Here is a 17,729-nt window from a genome sequence, read left to right as displayed (position 1 = left end):
GTTACTGCACCATAACTGCACTCACACACCGCTACATCGTTACTGCATTGTAACTCCACTCACACATCGCGACATCGTTACTGCATCGTAACTGCACTCACACATCACTGCATCATTACTGTACCGTAAGTGCACTCACACACCTCTACCTTGTTACTGCATCGTAACTGCACTCACACACCGCTAATTCGTTACTGCACTGTAACCGCATCCTCACACTGCTACATCGTTACTGAACAGTAACTGCACTCACACTCCACCACATTGCTACTACGCTGTAACTTTGCTCACACACTGCTACGTCATTACTACATTGTTACTGCACCGTAACTGTAGTCACACACTACATGAACAGCAGTGTATACTCTGTTCAGGATGCACTGTAGAAATTCACCAAAAGATCTTAGACTGCTCCTTCTAAACCCCTGACCTTTCATAGAACATAGAACATAGAACATAGAACATTACAGCGCAGTACAGGCCCTTCGGCCCTCGATGTTGCGCCAACCTGTGAAACCAATCTGAAGCCCATCTAACGTAAACTATTCCATTATCATCCATATGTTTATCCAATGACCATTTAAATGGCCTTAAAGTCGGCGAGTCTTCGATTTTTGCAGGCAGGGCATTCCACGCCCTTACTACTCTCTGAGTAAAGAACCTACCTCTGACATCTGTCCTATATCTATCACCCCTCAATTTAAAGCTATGTCCCCTCGTGCTAGCCATCACCATCCGAGGAAAAAGGCTCCCACTGTCCACCCTATCTAATCCTCTGATCATCTTGTATGTCTCTATCAAGTCACCTCTTAACCTTCTTCTCTCTAACGAAAACAGCCTCAAAACCCTCAGCCTTTCCTCATAAGACCTTCCCTCCATACCAGGCAACATCCTGGTAAATCTCCTCTGCACCCTTTCCAATGCTTCCACATCCTTCCTATAATGCGGTGACCAGAACTGTACGCAATACTCCAAGTGCGGCCGCACCAGAGTTTTGTACAGCTGCAACATGACCTCATGGCTCCGAAACTCAATCCCTCTACCAATAAAACCTAACATACTGTACACCTTCTTAACAACGCTATCAACCTGGGTGGCAACTTTCAGTGATCTATGCACATGGACACCGAGATCTTTCTGCTCATCCACACTACCAAGAATCTTACCATTAGCCCAGTACTCTGTATTCCTGTTACTCCTTCCAAAGTGAATCACCTCACACTTTTCCGCATTAAACTCCATTTGCCACCTCTCAGCCCAGCTCTGCAGCTTATCTATGTCCCTCTGTAACCTGCAACATCCTTCCGCACTATCCACAACTCCACCGACTTTGGTGTCATCCGCAAATTTACTAACCCATCCTTCTACGCCCTCATCCAGGTCATTTATAAAAATGACAAACAGCAGTGGCCCCAAAACAGATCCTTGAGGTACACCACTAGTAACTGAACTCCAGGATGATCATTTCCCATCAACCACCACCCTCTGTCTTCTTACAGCTAGCCAATTTCTGATCCAAACTGCTAAATCACCCTCAATCCCATGCCTCCGTATTTTCTGCAATAGCCTACCATGGGGAACCTTATCAAACGCTTTACTGAAATCCAAATACACCACATCAACCGCTTTACCCTCATCCACCTGTTTGGTCACCTTCTCGAAGAACTCAACAAGGTTTGTGAGGCACGACCTACCCTTCACAAAACCATGTTGACTATCCCTAATCAAATTATTCCTTTCTAGATGATTATAAATCCTATCTCTTATAATCCTTTCCAACACTTTACCCACAACCGAAGTAAGGCTCACTGGTCTATAATTACCAGGGTTGTCTCTACTCCCCTTCTTGAACAAGGGGACAACATTTGCTAGTCTCCAGTCTTCTGGCACTATTCCTGTAGACAATGACGACATAAAGATCAAAGCCAAAGGCTCTGCAATCTCCTCTCCAGCTTCCCAGAGAATCCTAGGATAAATCCCATCCGGCCCAGGGGACTTATCTATTTTCACACCTTCCAGAATTGCTAACACCTCCTCCTTATGAACCTCAATTCCGTCTAGTCTAATAGACTGTATCTCAGTATTCTCCTCGACTGCATTGTCTTTTTCCTGCGTGAATACTGACGAAAAATATTCATTTAGCACCTCTCCTATCTCTTCAGACTCCACGCACAACTTCCCACTACTATCCTTGACCGGCCCCAATCTTACTCTAGTCATTCTTTTATTCCTGACATACCTATAGAAAGCTTTAGGGTTTTCCTTGATCCTACCTGCTAAAGACTTCTCATGTCCCCTCCTGGCTCTTCTTAGCTCTCTCTTTAGGTCCTTCCTGGCTAACTTGTAACTCTCAAGTGCCCTCACTGAGCCTTCACGCCTCATCTCTACATAAGCCTCCTTCTTCCTCTTGACAAGAGATTCAACTTCTTTAGTAAACCACGGTTCCCTCGCTCGACCACTTCCTCCCTGCCTGACAGGTACATACTTCTCAAGGACACGCAGTAGCTGTTCCTTGAACAAGCTCCACATTTCAATTGTGCCCAGCCCCTGCAGTTTCCTTCTCCATCCTATGCATCCTAAATCTTGCCTCATCGCCTCATAGTTGCCTTTCTCCCAGCTATAACTCTTGCCCTGCTTTATATACCGATCCCTTTCCATCGCTAAAGTAAACGTAACCGAATTGTGGTCACTATCACCAAAGTGCTCTCCTACCTCCAAATCTAACACCTGGCCTGGTTCATTACCCAGTACCAAATCCAATGTGGCCTCGCCTCTTGTTGGCCTATCTACATACTGTGTCAGGAAACCCTCCTGCACACATTGGACAAAAACTAACCCATCTGAAGTACTCGAACTATAGCGTTTCCAGTCAATATTTGGAAAGTTAAAGTCCCCCATAACAACTACCCTGTTACTTTCGCTCCTATCCAGAATCATCTTTGCAATTTTTTCCTCTACATCTCTAGAACTTTTCGGAGGCCTATAGAAAACTCCCAACAGGGTGACCTCTCCTTTCCTGGTTCTAACCTCAGCCCATACTACCTCAGTAGACGAGTTGTCATCAAACGTCCTTTCTGCCACCGTAATACTGTCCTTGACTAACAATGCCACACCTCCCCCTCTTTTACCACCTTCCCTGATCTTACTGAAACATCTAAACCCCGGAACCTGCAACAACCATTCCTGTCCCTGCTCTATCCATGTCTCCGAAATGGCCACAACGTCGAAGTCCCAAGTACCAACCCACGCTGCAAGTTCACCCACCTTATTCCGGATGCTCCTGGCATTGAAGTAGACACACTTCAAACCACCTTCCTGCCTGCCGGTACACTCCTGCGACCTTGAAACCTTATTTATGACCTCACTACTCTCAACCTCCTGTACACTGGAGCTACAATTCAGGTTCCCATCCCCCTGTTGAATTAGTTTAAACGCTCCCGAAGAGCATTAGCAAATTTCCCCCCCAGGATATTGGTACCCCTCTGGTTCAGGTGTAGACCATCCCGTTTGTAGAGGTCCCACCTACCCCAGAATGAGCCCCAATTATCCAGGTATCTGAATCCCTCCCTTCTGCACCATCCCTGTAGCCACGTGTTCAACTGCTCTCTCTCCCTATTCCTCGCCTCGCTAGCACGTGGCACGGGTAACAAACCAGAGATAACAACTCTGTTTGTTCTAGCTCTAAGCTTCCACCCTAGCTCCTTGAATTTCTGCCTTACATCCCCATCCCTTTTCCTACCTATGTCGTTGGTGCCTATGTGGACCACGACTTGGGGCTGCTCCCCCTCCCCCTTAAGGATCCCGAAAACACGATCCGAGACATCACGGACCCTGGCACCTGGGAGGCAACACACCAACCGCGAGTCTCTCTCGTTCCCACAGAATCTCCTATCTGTCCCCCTAACTATGGAGTCCCCAATGACTAATGCTCTCCTCCTCTCCCCCCTTCCCTTCTGAGCAACAGGGACAGAGTCTGTGCCAGAGACCTGTACCCCATGGCTTACCCCTGGTAAGTCGTCCCCCCCAACAGTATCCAAAACGGTATACTTGTTTTTGAGGGGAATGGCCACAGGGGATCCCTGCACTGTCTGCCTGTTCCCTTTCCGTCCCCTGACTGTAACCCATCTACTTTTTTCCTGTACCTGAGGTGTGACTACCTCCCCGTAACTCCTCTCAATTACCCCCTCAGCCTCCCGAATGATCCGAAGTTCATCCAGCTCCAGCTCCAGTTCCCTAACACGGTTTCCGAGGAGCTGGAGTTGGGTGCACTTCCCGCAGATGAAGTCAGTGGGGACACTAGTGGTGACCCTTACCTCTCACATTCTACAGGAGGAGCATACAACTGCCCTAACATCCATTCCCACTGTTCTGAATTCCCAAACAGACACATTAAAAAAAAAACTAGTAGCCTTACCAAATCAGCGCTCAGAACCTTTTTTTTTTGGTTAGAGGAGGAGGATGTGTGGGAGACACTACCTAGGTAGTGTTTCGGGTAAAGCAACCGTCCAAATATATTACCTCACTTACTCCAAAAATGGAGTCACGCGAGGTAAGACTTTTATAACCGAAAAGCTCACCTTCCCAGGCTGCCCTTGCGCTTCCTCCCGGACTCCCGCCGCTGAAACAACTGAAAGGCCGCAGTCACGCGAGGTAAGACTTCTATAACCGAAAAGCTCACCTTCCCAGGCTGCCCTCGCGCTTCCTCCCGGACTCCCGCCGCTGAAACAACTGAAAGGCCGCAGTCAAATGTTGACTCAATTTCTGCCTCAACTCCTAAAACTGGGAGAGAATTCTACACCTCGCTACTCTCACTGCAAAAGGACCCACTAGAAGGAGAAGGGCAGCAGATATATGGGACCATCACCACCTACAAATTCCCCTCCAAGCGTTCACCATCCTGACTTGAAACATCGCCATTCCTTCCCTGTCACTAGGTCAAAATCCTGGACTTTCCTCCCTCAGGGAATTGTGGCTCAATCTACAGCATGTAGAATGCAGTGGTTCAAGAATTCAGCTCACCACCACCTTCTCAAGGGCAACTAGGGACCGATAATAAATGCCGGCCAGTTGGTGATGGCCACATCCCATGGCTAAATTTAAAAAAAGCTTTGGCAAAACCTCCCTCCAGCCATTACTAAAGAAATTGCTTACAAAACAGTTACAAGCGTAACTGACTATTTGATCCATCCAGTCTGAGTCAGAGTTTACCCTCCATCTCGCAAACATTGCTAATTATGTTTTCATCCTGTTCGCACATCCCTCCATACATCTATTCCTTCATGCACCTCTATACTCCAGTTCAAATGTTGACTCCATTTCTGCCTCAACTCCTAAAACTGGGAGAGAATTCTACACCTCGCCACTCTCACTGCAAAAGGACCCATCACTTGCTCTCTCTTAAAAATATCTTATATTTAATCTTCTATCAATATCTCTTCATTCATGAATCCTACAATTGGGAACAGTCAACTTCTATTGACCCTTTCGCAACTTTTCATCACTTTAAAAACTTTGTTCATAATGGGTTGTAATCCCTGTCAAAAAACTCAACTTTGTAGATCATTCTTCATGACATATTTGCTCACCCTAGCTAGTATCTCAGTGAATCCAAATTTTTTCCATCTCTGAAACTCCATGATCTTTTCTGTCGCAAGAACCTGAATTTTCCACAATGGTTGCTGATCCAGCTACACTGCTTCACTCACTGAACACTGAATCAATAGCTTGAAGAAGTTGAGAAAGGTTGTCAGTCATTCATGTCCAGCCTTTCTTTGTGGCAGGTGCACCTGGAATTCAAGGACAGCCAGGTCTTCCTGGAACTTCAGGACAGCCAGGGAATGATGGCATCCCAGGCCAACCAGGACCCCCAGGACCAAAGGTCAGTGATGAAACCCTAGACTCTGTACTGGTTTTGTTTGATTATAGAATCATCAAATTATAGAATCCCTACAGAGTGGAAGCAGACCAATTGAGTCCACTCTGACCCTCCTAACTACATCCCACCCAGACCCACAACACCCCCCTACCCTATCCCTGTAATCCTGCATTTCCCATGGCTAATCCACCTGGCCTGCACATCCGTTGATATTATGGGCAATTTAGCATGGCCAATCCAGGTAACCTTCATGTCTTTGGACTATAAGACCATAAGACATAGGAACAGAAATTAGGCCATTTGGCCCATCAAGTCTGCTCCGACATTCAATCATGGCTGATAAGTTCCTCAACCCCATTCTCCTGCTTTCTCCCCGTAACCCTTGACCCCCTTGATAATCAAGAACCTATCTATCTCAGTCTTAAATGTACTCAATGACCTGGCCTCCACAGCCTTCTGTGGCAGTGAATTCCATAGCTTCACCACTCTCTGGCTGAAGAAGTTTCTCCTTATCTCCATTCTAAATGGTCTTCCCTTTACTCTAAGGCTGTGCCCTCGGGTCCTAGTCTCTCCTACCAATGGAAGCATCTTCCCAACATCCACTCTCTCCAGGCCATTGAGTATTTTGAAAGTTTCAGTTAGGCCCCCCTCATCCTTCTAAACTCCAATGAGTATAGTCCCTCATATGTTAAGCTTTCCATTCCTGGGACCATTCTCGTGAGCCTCCTCTGAACCCTCTCCAGGGCCCGTACATCCTTCCTGAGATATGGGGCCCAAAACTGCACACAATACTCCAAATGGGAGGAAACCAGCCGAAACCCACCCAGACACAGGGAGGGCATACAAACTCCACACAGACAGTCGCCCAGGCATGGAATCGAACCCATGTCCTTGGCGCTGGGAGCCACCGTGTTACTCAATATTTATTAACGACCTGAATTCGGAAATCCCAAGTTTGTAGATGACACTAAGCTCGAATATGTGGAAAATACTGGGTAGATAGCGATGGATTCTGAAACATCATAAATAATCTGTTGAAATGGGCAGGAACTTGTCAGATAAAGTTTAACACCGGGATGTTTATAGTGATCATTTTTTGTAGGAAGACTGGGAAAAGACATTGTTAATCAAATAAGCCGTTAATAAAGTAGGTACAGGAACCAAGAGACCTAGGAGGTCACATATGCCAATCCTTGAAGATAGAGCACAACTTGAGAAGATGGTTAAAAAATTGGTATTCTTAACTGAATAAAGAACAAAAGCAGAAGTTATGTCAAATTATTACAAAACGTTAGGTTCAGCTCCAGCTCCTGAATAGTGGCCAATTTATTGGCCACCAGATTTCAGAAAGGATGTCAAGATCTTTAAAACAGTGTGGAGGCGATTTACTAAGATGGTGCCAAGGTTAGGAAGACAGCAATGTGAAGAGACAGGGATTGGACAGTGCATTTGCCCATATAAAGGTGGCAGCCACACAACAGCCCTGCACCACATGTCCCCCAAAAAAAGATGGCAGCTAGTCCATAGGAAAAGTTCCACAGCTGTTGCCCACCCCTTGTCAACATGGGACTGGTGGCTTCTTATTCAGGATTTGTGGCTCATGCAATGTATTTATGAGGCCTCACTCGCCAACCATCCAGGTCTATCACGCTCCTCAGCCATAGCTTGAAGAGTGGCCAAGAGAGAAGCAGGTCACTGGTAAGGCTGAAGGTCCCCTCGACCTAAGACGTTCATGCAGGGATTAGGGTCAAAGGAGGGGATGCTCACAAACTCAGCTACTGTTTCTACAAGCTCAGTGGAAATCATGGTCCACAGTTAGGGAAGCAGACTTGTACCTGAAATACCTCCCTCTTAAACATTAATGATTGTTATGTTATCACTTTCATTTTCAGTGGCAGGGTGACTGGGAACTGGGAGACACAGATTTATGGTGATTGGCAAAAGAACAAGAAGCAATGTGAGGAGAAATCTTTTGCATTGAGTCATTGTGACCTGGACTGTGCTGACTCAAAGGGCAGGTGGAGGTAGACTCAATAGCAACTTCCAAAAGAGAATTTGATGAACAATTGATAAATGACTAATACTGAGGATGGCAGGCCTGTCCCATAAGGAGTGATTGGTTTAACTGGGCCTGTATTCACGAGAGGTCAGAGGGATCTAATTAAAATATATAAAATTCTGCCAGGGATGGACACACTAGATGCAAGGAGGATGTTTGTCCTGATTGCGGAGTCTGGAACAATGCCTTACAATCTCAGGATATAGGGTAGGCTGTTTAGGACTAAGGTGAAGAAACATTTTTTCACTCAGAGAGTGGTCAACCTGTGGAATTCACTACCCCAGAGGGTTGTGAAGGCTGGGTCACTGAGTATATTCAACAATAAGATTGATAAATGTTTAAATATTAAAGACATCAAAGACTATGAAGAGAACATGGTGTGAAGATAGAGGATGAACCACAATCATCTTGAATGGTAGAGCATACTTGAAGAACCTCTCAAATTATGAATCTACTGTTGACCTTGTTTTTTGTATACCATTTTTGCAGCTGTAACTTTGTGTGCCTTGCTCTGTTCAATCAGCCTATGATTTTTGTGCCTTTGTATGTTATGATCTGCTGTGCTGCATGCAAAACAAAACTTTTCACTGTACTTCAGTATATGTGACCAATAATAAATCAAATCAAATCCAGGCAGCATCTGGAGGAAAGGAGCAGTCAATGTTTTGGGTATAACCCTTCTTCAGGACTGCGGTAGTTCAGTGGTAGAATTCTTGCCTCCCACCTCCCAGGAAGCCTGGGTTCGATTTTGGGCCAGTGCACAGCTGTCCTTTCTTTGTGTGAGTCCCTTCCTCACTGCCAACTCCCTCAGATGAGAACTTAGTGAGTCCCTTTCTCACTGCTACACTGGAGCCCTGAAGAAGGGTAATACCCGAAATGTTGACTGCTCCTTTCCTCCAGATGCTGCCAGGACTTGATTTGATTTATTATTGTCACATATGCAGTATTCTTCCAGCCTCCTGTCTGTCTACCTTGGATTCCAGCATCCACAGTTTTTTTGTCTCTAATCAAATCAAATTCTGTTTCTCGTTGCTGTGCTTCAATGTTTCACTTGAGATGAAAAGTTTTTAGGATAAAGTGTACACATGAAAGACCAAATGGGTTCCTCTGCTGTAAGAGGTTACCGTTTTAACCAACATATTGTTTGTCGAATTCAGGGACAACCAGGTGTGGGACTGCCTGGCCCCCGGGGATTTCCAGGTGCCCCAGGACTAGATGGAGTTCAAGGAGGTAAAGGTGACCCAGGAATCCCTGGAATACCAGGACCACCAGGAAACCCCGGATTACCTGGCCTCCCAGGTGATACAGGTGAGCAACAGGCCCAATGAAAGGTGCACGAAATGAACTTCAGTTGTACCTATAAAGTGAGAGCTCTAAAGGAAACTAGGTTCTGTTTCTCAAGTTCTTTTCAAAATCACTTCGAAAGTCACTTCATGGATGTCAAGAGGCTCCTTAGGTTATAATTTACGGTCAGTGCTGTAATGGAGGGAACCATTACTCTCAGTTAATTAGCTAGTTAATTAGTTGGTTAGTTAGCAATGTACAAATAGAGGACAAGGTCTCGCCAACTACATTTTCTGCACAACACCTTAAACGACAATTCCAATCAAGACATCTCCACTGGTTTCTCAATAGTCACCACAGATGTTAATGATACTATGCGTCATCAAATCTCACTAAAACATAACAGATTATAATTCTGCACTTTTGATGACACAGCTTTGAAACTCCCTCAAAAGCAGCTGCTCACATTCAACAGTCTTCACTCCCTTTCCTGTAATAACACACCCCTGGTTACAGAAAGCTGCACTCTGGCACTTATTCACAGGCACAGAGCTTCATCAAGCCAGCCATGGCCCTGGGTTTGTTGGCTGAGCTCTAATCTGGCACAGATGCACAAATCAAAAACTGCTTGTGAATCTCCTTCACCCCTGCTCACAGCTGAGCTGAGCTATTAATGGTTTCTTCCAAACTCCCACAGCTTCCACAAATTTTCCTGAGCCCTAACTCTAAAATTAACAGTACCTACTGACTCCTAGACCTCTTTTGAGTTCTGATTGTGTCAGAAGTCATATGACACCAGGTTATAGTCCAACAGGTTTATTTGAAATCACAAGCTTTTGGAGCGCTGCTCCTTTGTCAGGACCCACTTCACCTGATGAAGGAGGAGAGCTCCAAAAGCTTGTGATTTCAAATAAACCTGGTGGGCTATAACCTGGTGTCACCTGTCTTCTGACTTTGTCCACCCCAGTACAACAAAGGCACTTCCACATCATGAGTTCTGATTGAACAGAGCTATCCAACTGCTCTTAACTTCTCATGGATGCAAAATGTTACTGTTAGTTGTGCATCTGCCGACTTGTATCTGAGTTTGGGTTGTACAGAGCCAGAGGTTCCAGGTCACCTCCTCAGCAGCACTGTTTAACAGCCCTCTTGATCTTGCCTCTGCCTCTATCTATCTTCCAATTCCTGATAGCTCTGACCCTCGAGCGGCTCTTCAGTGACCCCTGAACTGTTTCGAGTGACCTACTGCAAACATTGCAAAAAGCCCCTGCCTCTATTGCCAAGCAAAATGGAACATAACTAATATTGTGGAACATACAAATGGAGCAATCCCATAGAGCTTTCTCTCCCCTGAATGCCATCAAGTGCTTTCTTGAAACTGAATGATCTGAATGTTCAAGTGGCCAAACATCCCACCTGTGTCCCAATGTTTCTGAGCAATGAGGTGATCAGAGTTTCTGTCGTTGTGATTAATGATTAGGATGGTAGATTTTGGGCTTCACTGTCGCCAGTTTGAAGATTAACCACGGAGCTTTAACAACTTGAAACGGTACGGATACACGTTTGTTCTCTGTTGTTTTTTTAGGCAGAACAGGTCCAATGGGACCACAGGGCCCTCCTGGACCTCCTGGACCAGCAGGAGTTGGGCATTCAGGTCAGCCAGGCAAACCAGGGCCACAGGGACCACCAGGCCTCCCAGGTACGCTCAAACATTTCCTGCTCGAAGGGGGAAATCATTTTGAACAGAACGTTTCATGACCACAGAATGGCGCAAAGGGCTTCATAGCCAACGCAGTGCTTTTAAAATGCAGTCACTGTTGGAATGTAGGAAATGCAGCAAGCAATTTACATACAGCAAGATCCCACAAACAACAATACAATAACAAGCAGGTAACATGCTTTTAGTGATTCCTTTTTTAAAAAAAATCATTCATGGATGTGGGCTAGATCAGCAATTGTTGTCCATCACTCATGGCCCTGGAATGGCAATGGTGAGCTGCCTTCTTGAACAGCAGCAGTCCTTGTGTAGGTACATCCACAATGCTGTTAGGAAGATAATTACAGGATTTTGACCATTACAGACATATATTTCTAATCAGGGTGCGGTGTGGCTAGGAGGGCAATTTGCAGGATCATCATGTATCTGCTGTCCTTCACATGCCAGGTGGCAGAGGTCATAGTTTTGATGGTGTTGCTGAAGGAGCCATACTGAGACGTATTTTGTAAATTGTGCTCATGGCTGCCACTGTTCATGAGTTCAGGAGGGAAAAGTAGTTGAAGGTGGTAGATGAGATGAAATCAAGCAGGCTGCTTTGTTCTGGATGGCTTTGAGTGTTGTTGGAGCTGCACCCATCCAGACAAGTGGGGTGTATTCCATCACACTCCTGACGAGTCTTGTAGATGGTGGATAGGCTTTGGGGGGTCAGGTGTTAGTTACTCACTGCGGTATTCCGAGCCTCTGTGATGCACTTGTAGCCACTGTATTTATATGGCTGGACCAATTCAGTTTCTGGTCAATGGTAAGCCCATGATGCACATAGTGGTATTCAGCAATAGTGATGCTATTGTATGTTGAGAAGAAGTTGTTAGATTCTCCCTACCGGGAGATGGTCATTGATTGGCAGTTGTGTAGTACAAACATTATTTTCCACTTATCAGCCCAAGTTTGGATATAGAATCGCAGCAGTGCGGAAACAGACCATTCGGCACATCTAATCCACATCAACCCTGTGAAGACCGTCCCACCCAGACCCACCCTGCACCCTATTCCTGTAATCCTGCATTTCCTATGGCTAATCCACCTAACCTGCACACTGTGGACAATTTAGCATGGCCAATCCACTCTAATCTGCACACTGTTGGACTGTGGGAGGAAACCGGAGCACCCAGAGGAAACCCACAAATGTGCAAACTCCTCACAAACAGTTGTCCGAGAGTGGAATTGAACCCAGGTCTCTGGTTCTGTGAGGCAGCAGTGCTAACACTGAGCCACCATGCCGCCCCAATATTGTCCAGGTCTTGCTGTGTGCAAACAAATGTTAGCTGATGAGTGAATATTGGCCTTAGGACACTTCTACTCTTCTTACATCCAACTGAGAGGCCAGTGGGGGATTTGCCCAAACAATGGCACTTCGGGCAGTGCCATAGTCCCTTAAGTCCTGCACTAGGCACATCACTTCCCTGCTGTGGGTCTTGTGGAACCATGAATTTCTGACTCAGAAGCAGAAGTGCTCTTACTGAGCGACGTGTAAGGAGGGAAATCAAAGGGAAGGAATGAGAGAAAGAAACAGCAACATTAGAATTGTAAAGGAGCAACAACAAAGTTACCAAAAGGAAAGTAAGTAATAGAGCAAGGATAGGGAGATGGAATATGTGTGAATAATTAGCTTTGGCATACTACACTGGGCTGCAAGTTCTATTTTCTCTGTGACAAATTCTTTATTTATCTTTGTGTCAAATGCCACAGAATGTCAATCAGCAATTAAGTGTTTAAATACGTGACAATTCTTTTTTATAATGCAGGATTCCAGGGATTACCAGGCGTGAAGGGTGACCCTGGTTTTCCAGGTCTGGACATCCCAGGGCCACAGGGTACAAAGGGGAATCAAGGATCTAAAGGTCTTTCTGGACCACCAGGTCTTCCAGGGCAAATTGGGTTCCCAGGAAAAGATGGTCCTCCAGGACTTCAAGGTAAGCTATCATTTACAGAACTATTACTTTGGACAAATTCTCAGACCTGCTTATGGAAAACTCTTAGGAAAGGCAGTTTGAAATCCAAAATCAAAATCCTAGAAAGAACCATTCAATCCATCGTTGCTGTGCTGGAACTTTAAAGGAGTGATCTAATTAGACCCAGCCACCCAGTTTATGTATATTTCAAATATTTGTCCAATTTCTCTTTGAAAGTTGCTGTTGAATCTACTTCCAGGCAGATGTTTCAGATCATAACAACTCACTACCTAGAAAAAAGTTTCTTCATCTTCCATCCCGATTCTTTAAACAATTTTACAAAACCTGTATCAACTGGTTAATTAGAAACAATTTCTCCCCATTTATCTTATAAAACCATTGAACAGGGTTGAACCCTTGATCTTGAACTCCTCTTGGGAAATCACTTCTCAACTTTTAACACTCTCCAAGGAAAACAATTCCCACTTCTCCAGCCTTTTCACGGAACTGAGGTTCCATATGATTAGGTGGGTTACGAGGGATGGGTCTGGGTGGGATGCTCTGAGGGTCAGTGTGGAATTGTTGGGCCGAAGGCCCTGTTTCCACACTGTCGGGATCCTATATGCTTGGTTCCATTCCCTTACCCCCTCTCCAAGATTTTGATAACCTTTCAAAAGTGGTGGCCAGAATTGGATACAATACTTCATTTGAAGCATAACTACTGTTTTATAAAGTTTTTAGCATAACTTCCTTGATTTTATACTCTATACTATTATTTATAAATGCTATGCTTTTCAATAGCCTTCACAACCTGTTCTGTGCATGTAAATTGTGGGTCATTGTTGCTGCAGCCTATTTTGTACCATCTAGTTCATGCTGCCCCTCTTTATTCTTCCTTCCAAAGTTACCAATTCTAATTAAATTTCCAGTCGAGTTATTAACCAACAGCAACTTCTAACAACTGTTGAGTTCTGATAGTTATGAGGTAGAAGAACTCCATAAAGACAAGCTCAGGAATGAACAACAAATCAATCCCTTCCCTTTGAGACCAGACAAGTTGGATATTTTCAGTAATTTATCATTAGTTATCATTGATAGTAGGAGTTATAGAAACAGGGTAAGTATAACTAGACTGCCATCTACCCAAGAAACGCAAGCCAGTAAAGTGAAACATTGCAAGATTTATTTCTGATATGATGGATGCTCAGCTTCACAATGTTGCTGAATCAAGTGGTGTGAGTCTGAGATGATTCTGAAACAAAAAAAAGTCTCAATCTATACCATTCTGGGTTCAGACTAGACTCCATTCCCGGACTGGTATGAAATTAGACTATTTTGTCCTGACATTAAGTTTACACCCAGCTATTGTGTGCCTACCACCTATTGTATAACCGTCAGTGTTGAATTTCATTCTGATTCCAAGCTCTAACACTCTTTCCAACTTATGCCATTATAGGTCCCAAAGGAGAAATGGGGGTCATGGGTACGCCTGGAAGCCAAGGTTTATCTGGATCTCCAGGGAATGTGGGATTTCCTGGTCTGAAAGGTCAGTGCGTACATTCTTTTCCAAGCTTGTTTTGATTGATATCATGTCAACTGGAAGTACATTATATCTTGTGATATTTTGGGAGGTTGCATTTGGCAATGCATGCTTGTGTCACAGGAAATAGTTGATTATTCAATATAAAAGAAAGAGCTTGCATTTAAATAGCATCTATTGCAAAATTGGGACATCCCAGAAACTTTATGGGGGTGGCAAGGGAGAGGAATGCTGTTGTAATATTTTCTGCAATGATAATAGACACATACGTTTTTGAAAACAAAATTGGCATTCCTTGTGACGAACCTTCTGCAGACCTGTGCATCCATCCTTTAATCTCTATCCTCCGTTTGGCAAAGCTGCATTGAATTCTCCATGTCAGAATGAAACCATTTTGTATGATACCACCTCAGCCTCACTTAACGTTCCCTCCAGCATTCTCAGCTCCTTGCTGTCCCCTTGTCATGCTTCATGTATGTCCACCCTCACCATGTCCCTGCTTCGTTTTTCAAAGCTCATTCTCAGGATATGGGTGTTATTGCTCATCATCTTTCACTGAACTACCTTCTTGAAACCCTGAAATCCATAGAGACAGCCGCAGCTGTTCTAGGAGCTTCACCCAATGACAGTGAAGAGATGACTATGTAATTCCAAATTAGGAGGGTGTGTGACTCAGAGGGTGGTGTCTCCATATGTCTGCTGCTCTTGGTGAGTGTCACAAAGAATCTTTTGAACTGTGAAGTTAGCCAAAATGCTCTTTTTGACCATGTGTATTTCTGTGCTCAGAAATATACAGTGTTACATAAAGTTGCCATGTTTAATCAGGGATTGAGCTCCATGTGATGGTCTCAGATTAGAATAGAAGGTGATCATTAGGTTTCGCTAAACTATTGCCTGTCTCTGTGGCGCAATAGGCTAGCGCGTCTGGCCCTTAACTGTATGGTTGGTGGTTTGACACCATCCAGAGACAAAGTGCATGCTCTACTTGGGTGGCACTGTGGCTCAGTGGTTAGCACTGCTACCTCACAGCACCAGGGACCTGGGTTCGACTCCACCCTTGGGTGACTGTCTGTGTGGAGTTTGCACATTCTCCCTGTGTCTGGGTGCTCTGGTTTCCTCTCAAAGTCCAAAGATGTGCAGGTTAGGTGGATTGGCCATGGGAAATTGCCCACAGTGTTCAGGGAGGTGTAAACTAGGGGGATGGGTCTGGATGGGATTCTCTGAGGGTCAGTGTGGGCTGAAAGGCCTGTTCCCACACTGTAGGGATTCTATGATTCTAACGTCAAGGTAAAATAAATCAGCTGTAATTTTCCCTGTTGGATGGTGCTGACCAGGAGGCCACTTTGCAGATTTTGGTGCGAGCCAGATTTCCCTCCCTCTGTTCTCGTCAGGGAAACTGTTTGCTGAGACTCAGTTCTTCAGCTTGGTGAAGACTGTCTGTGTTTATCAGACACTCATGAGTCACCAACAACAGGGCCAGGAGTAAGTACAAAGCTCAGAATAGAAACTAATAAATCTGGCCAGCATCTCTGTCTGAGGGTTGCTACAGTTCACCAACACAGCTAAGCATGAGCTGGAAGATCAGCACCTCATTTTCCTGTTGGGAACTCTACAGCCTCCTGGACTCAATATCAAGTTCAACAATTTTAGGGCTTGAAACACCATCTCCCATGTCCTTATCCCAATCCCCACACACCAGGCCCTGTTATCACATGGTATGCTGTTACACACAACCCATCATTAGCCCCTAATCATCCACGAATAGCTATTCATTCTCCCAGGTTGATCATTATCCGCTCCTTTGTCTGTCCAACTGTTCTTCTGTCTGTTTGGGCTCTATCTCCACGTATCATTTACTCCTTACCCCTTTCCCCCATCCTATCTTCTGCATAAAATCCAGCTTTTACCATCAGTTCTGAGGAAGGGTGACTTAACTTGAAACGTTCACTCTGATTTCTGTCCACAGATGCTGTCAGACCTGCTGAGCTTTCCCAGCAATTTCTGTTCTTGTTTGTGAGCGAATAAATCTCTCTGTTTCTCATGACTTTGATGCACCTTATAAGACAGAGGCAGAAGGATTTGAGTGAGCTGTCCTAATTTGAAGAGTGAGTATCTCACCACGTTTTTTTCTCGTCAGGTGACAAAGGTTTGCCTGGTTTTCCGGGCCCCACTGGGATGGACGGTGAGAAGGGGACCAAAGGAGAAGTTGGTCTTGTGGGAAAGCCTGGAGTCATAGACAAAAATGAGATGGAAAAAATGAAAGGACAGAAAGGAGATGCGGGAGATCCAGGTCAATGAATTCATCTTTGATTTTTCATAACAACAATGTATTCTATGCATGTGCTGTGTTCTTGCATATCTGCTTCTGCTTACATGTATGTGGTAGTGTGTATTGTGTGTGTGTGCATGTACGTAAGTGCGTGTGAGTGTGTGAGTGGTCTTTTGAAGGGAAGGCATCATTTCATTGGAGGCAGCTCAGAAAATGTTCACTGAGATGATCCCTGGTCTGGAGGGACTGTCTTATGAGCAGCGATTAAACAGGTTGAGACTCTACTCAGTTCTGAGGAAGGGTCACCGGACCCGAAACGTTAACTCTGTTTTTTCCTTCAGAGATGCTGCCAGACCTGCTGAGCTTTTCCAGCAACTTCTGTTTTTGTTCCTGATTTACAGCATCCGCAGTTCTTTCAGTTTTTATTGAGACTCTATTCATTTGAATTTAGAAGAATGTGAGGTGATCCCATTGAAATATATAGAATTCTTAAGGGGCTTGACAGGGTAAATGATGAGGTGATCTTTCCCCTCATGACAGGATAAAAGACCAGAAGGTATAGACTCAGAATAAAGGGAGCCAAGACTGAGATGAGGAGCAATTTCTTCTCTCAGAGGGTTGTGAGCCTTTGAAATTCCTTGTCACAGAGAGCTGTGGGGATAGAGTCCTTGTGTATATTTCTGCTGAGACAGATTCTTGATCAGTCAAAGAATCATAGGTGACGGGGAAAGTGTATGTAGGAAAGTGACCATGAGGAATGTCAGATCAACCATGATCCTTTTGAATGGTAGAGCAGGCTGGAGGGGCTGAATGGCCTATTCCTGCTCCTATTTCTTATGGCCTTAAATCTAAAACCTATATGTAAGGGCACATTTTCTGTCTGCTTCCTGTTACCATAACTCTCAATTTGCGATTACCTTTTGATGTCAATTTTTAACGTTGAACCAACTTATTCAAGCTGAAATTGATTTTTGGAGATAGTAGGAACTGCAGATGTTGGAGAATCTGAGATAACAAGGTGTAGAACTGGATG

General features: G+C 44.8%; 1 protein-coding gene across 1 annotated transcript in view; it reads left to right on the top strand.

Moving 5' to 3' along the window:
* LOC109918806 (collagen alpha-1(IV) chain-like) overlaps positions 1-17,729 on the top strand; it is a 93,219-nt gene that overhangs the window by 37,247 nt on the left and 38,243 nt on the right. The window contains exons 18-23 of the mRNA XM_048598416.1: positions 5,781-5,878; positions 9,092-9,242; positions 10,804-10,917; positions 12,741-12,908; positions 14,344-14,433; positions 16,565-16,717. Of these exons, the coding sequence (XP_048454373.1) occupies positions 5,781-5,878; positions 9,092-9,242; positions 10,804-10,917; positions 12,741-12,908; positions 14,344-14,433; positions 16,565-16,717 (774 nt within the window). The remainder of the gene's footprint in view (positions 1-5,780; positions 5,879-9,091; positions 9,243-10,803; positions 10,918-12,740; positions 12,909-14,343; positions 14,434-16,564; positions 16,718-17,729) is intronic.

The sequence above is a fragment of the Rhincodon typus genome, chromosome 6 (genome assembly GCF_021869965.1).
Source record: "Rhincodon typus isolate 14 chromosome 6, sRhiTyp1.1, whole genome shotgun sequence".
Classification (NCBI taxonomy): Eukaryota; Metazoa; Chordata; class Chondrichthyes; order Orectolobiformes; family Rhincodontidae; genus Rhincodon; species Rhincodon typus.
The sequence above is the reverse complement of the archived record's forward strand: the minus strand, read 5'-3'. Positions and strand labels throughout refer to the sequence as shown.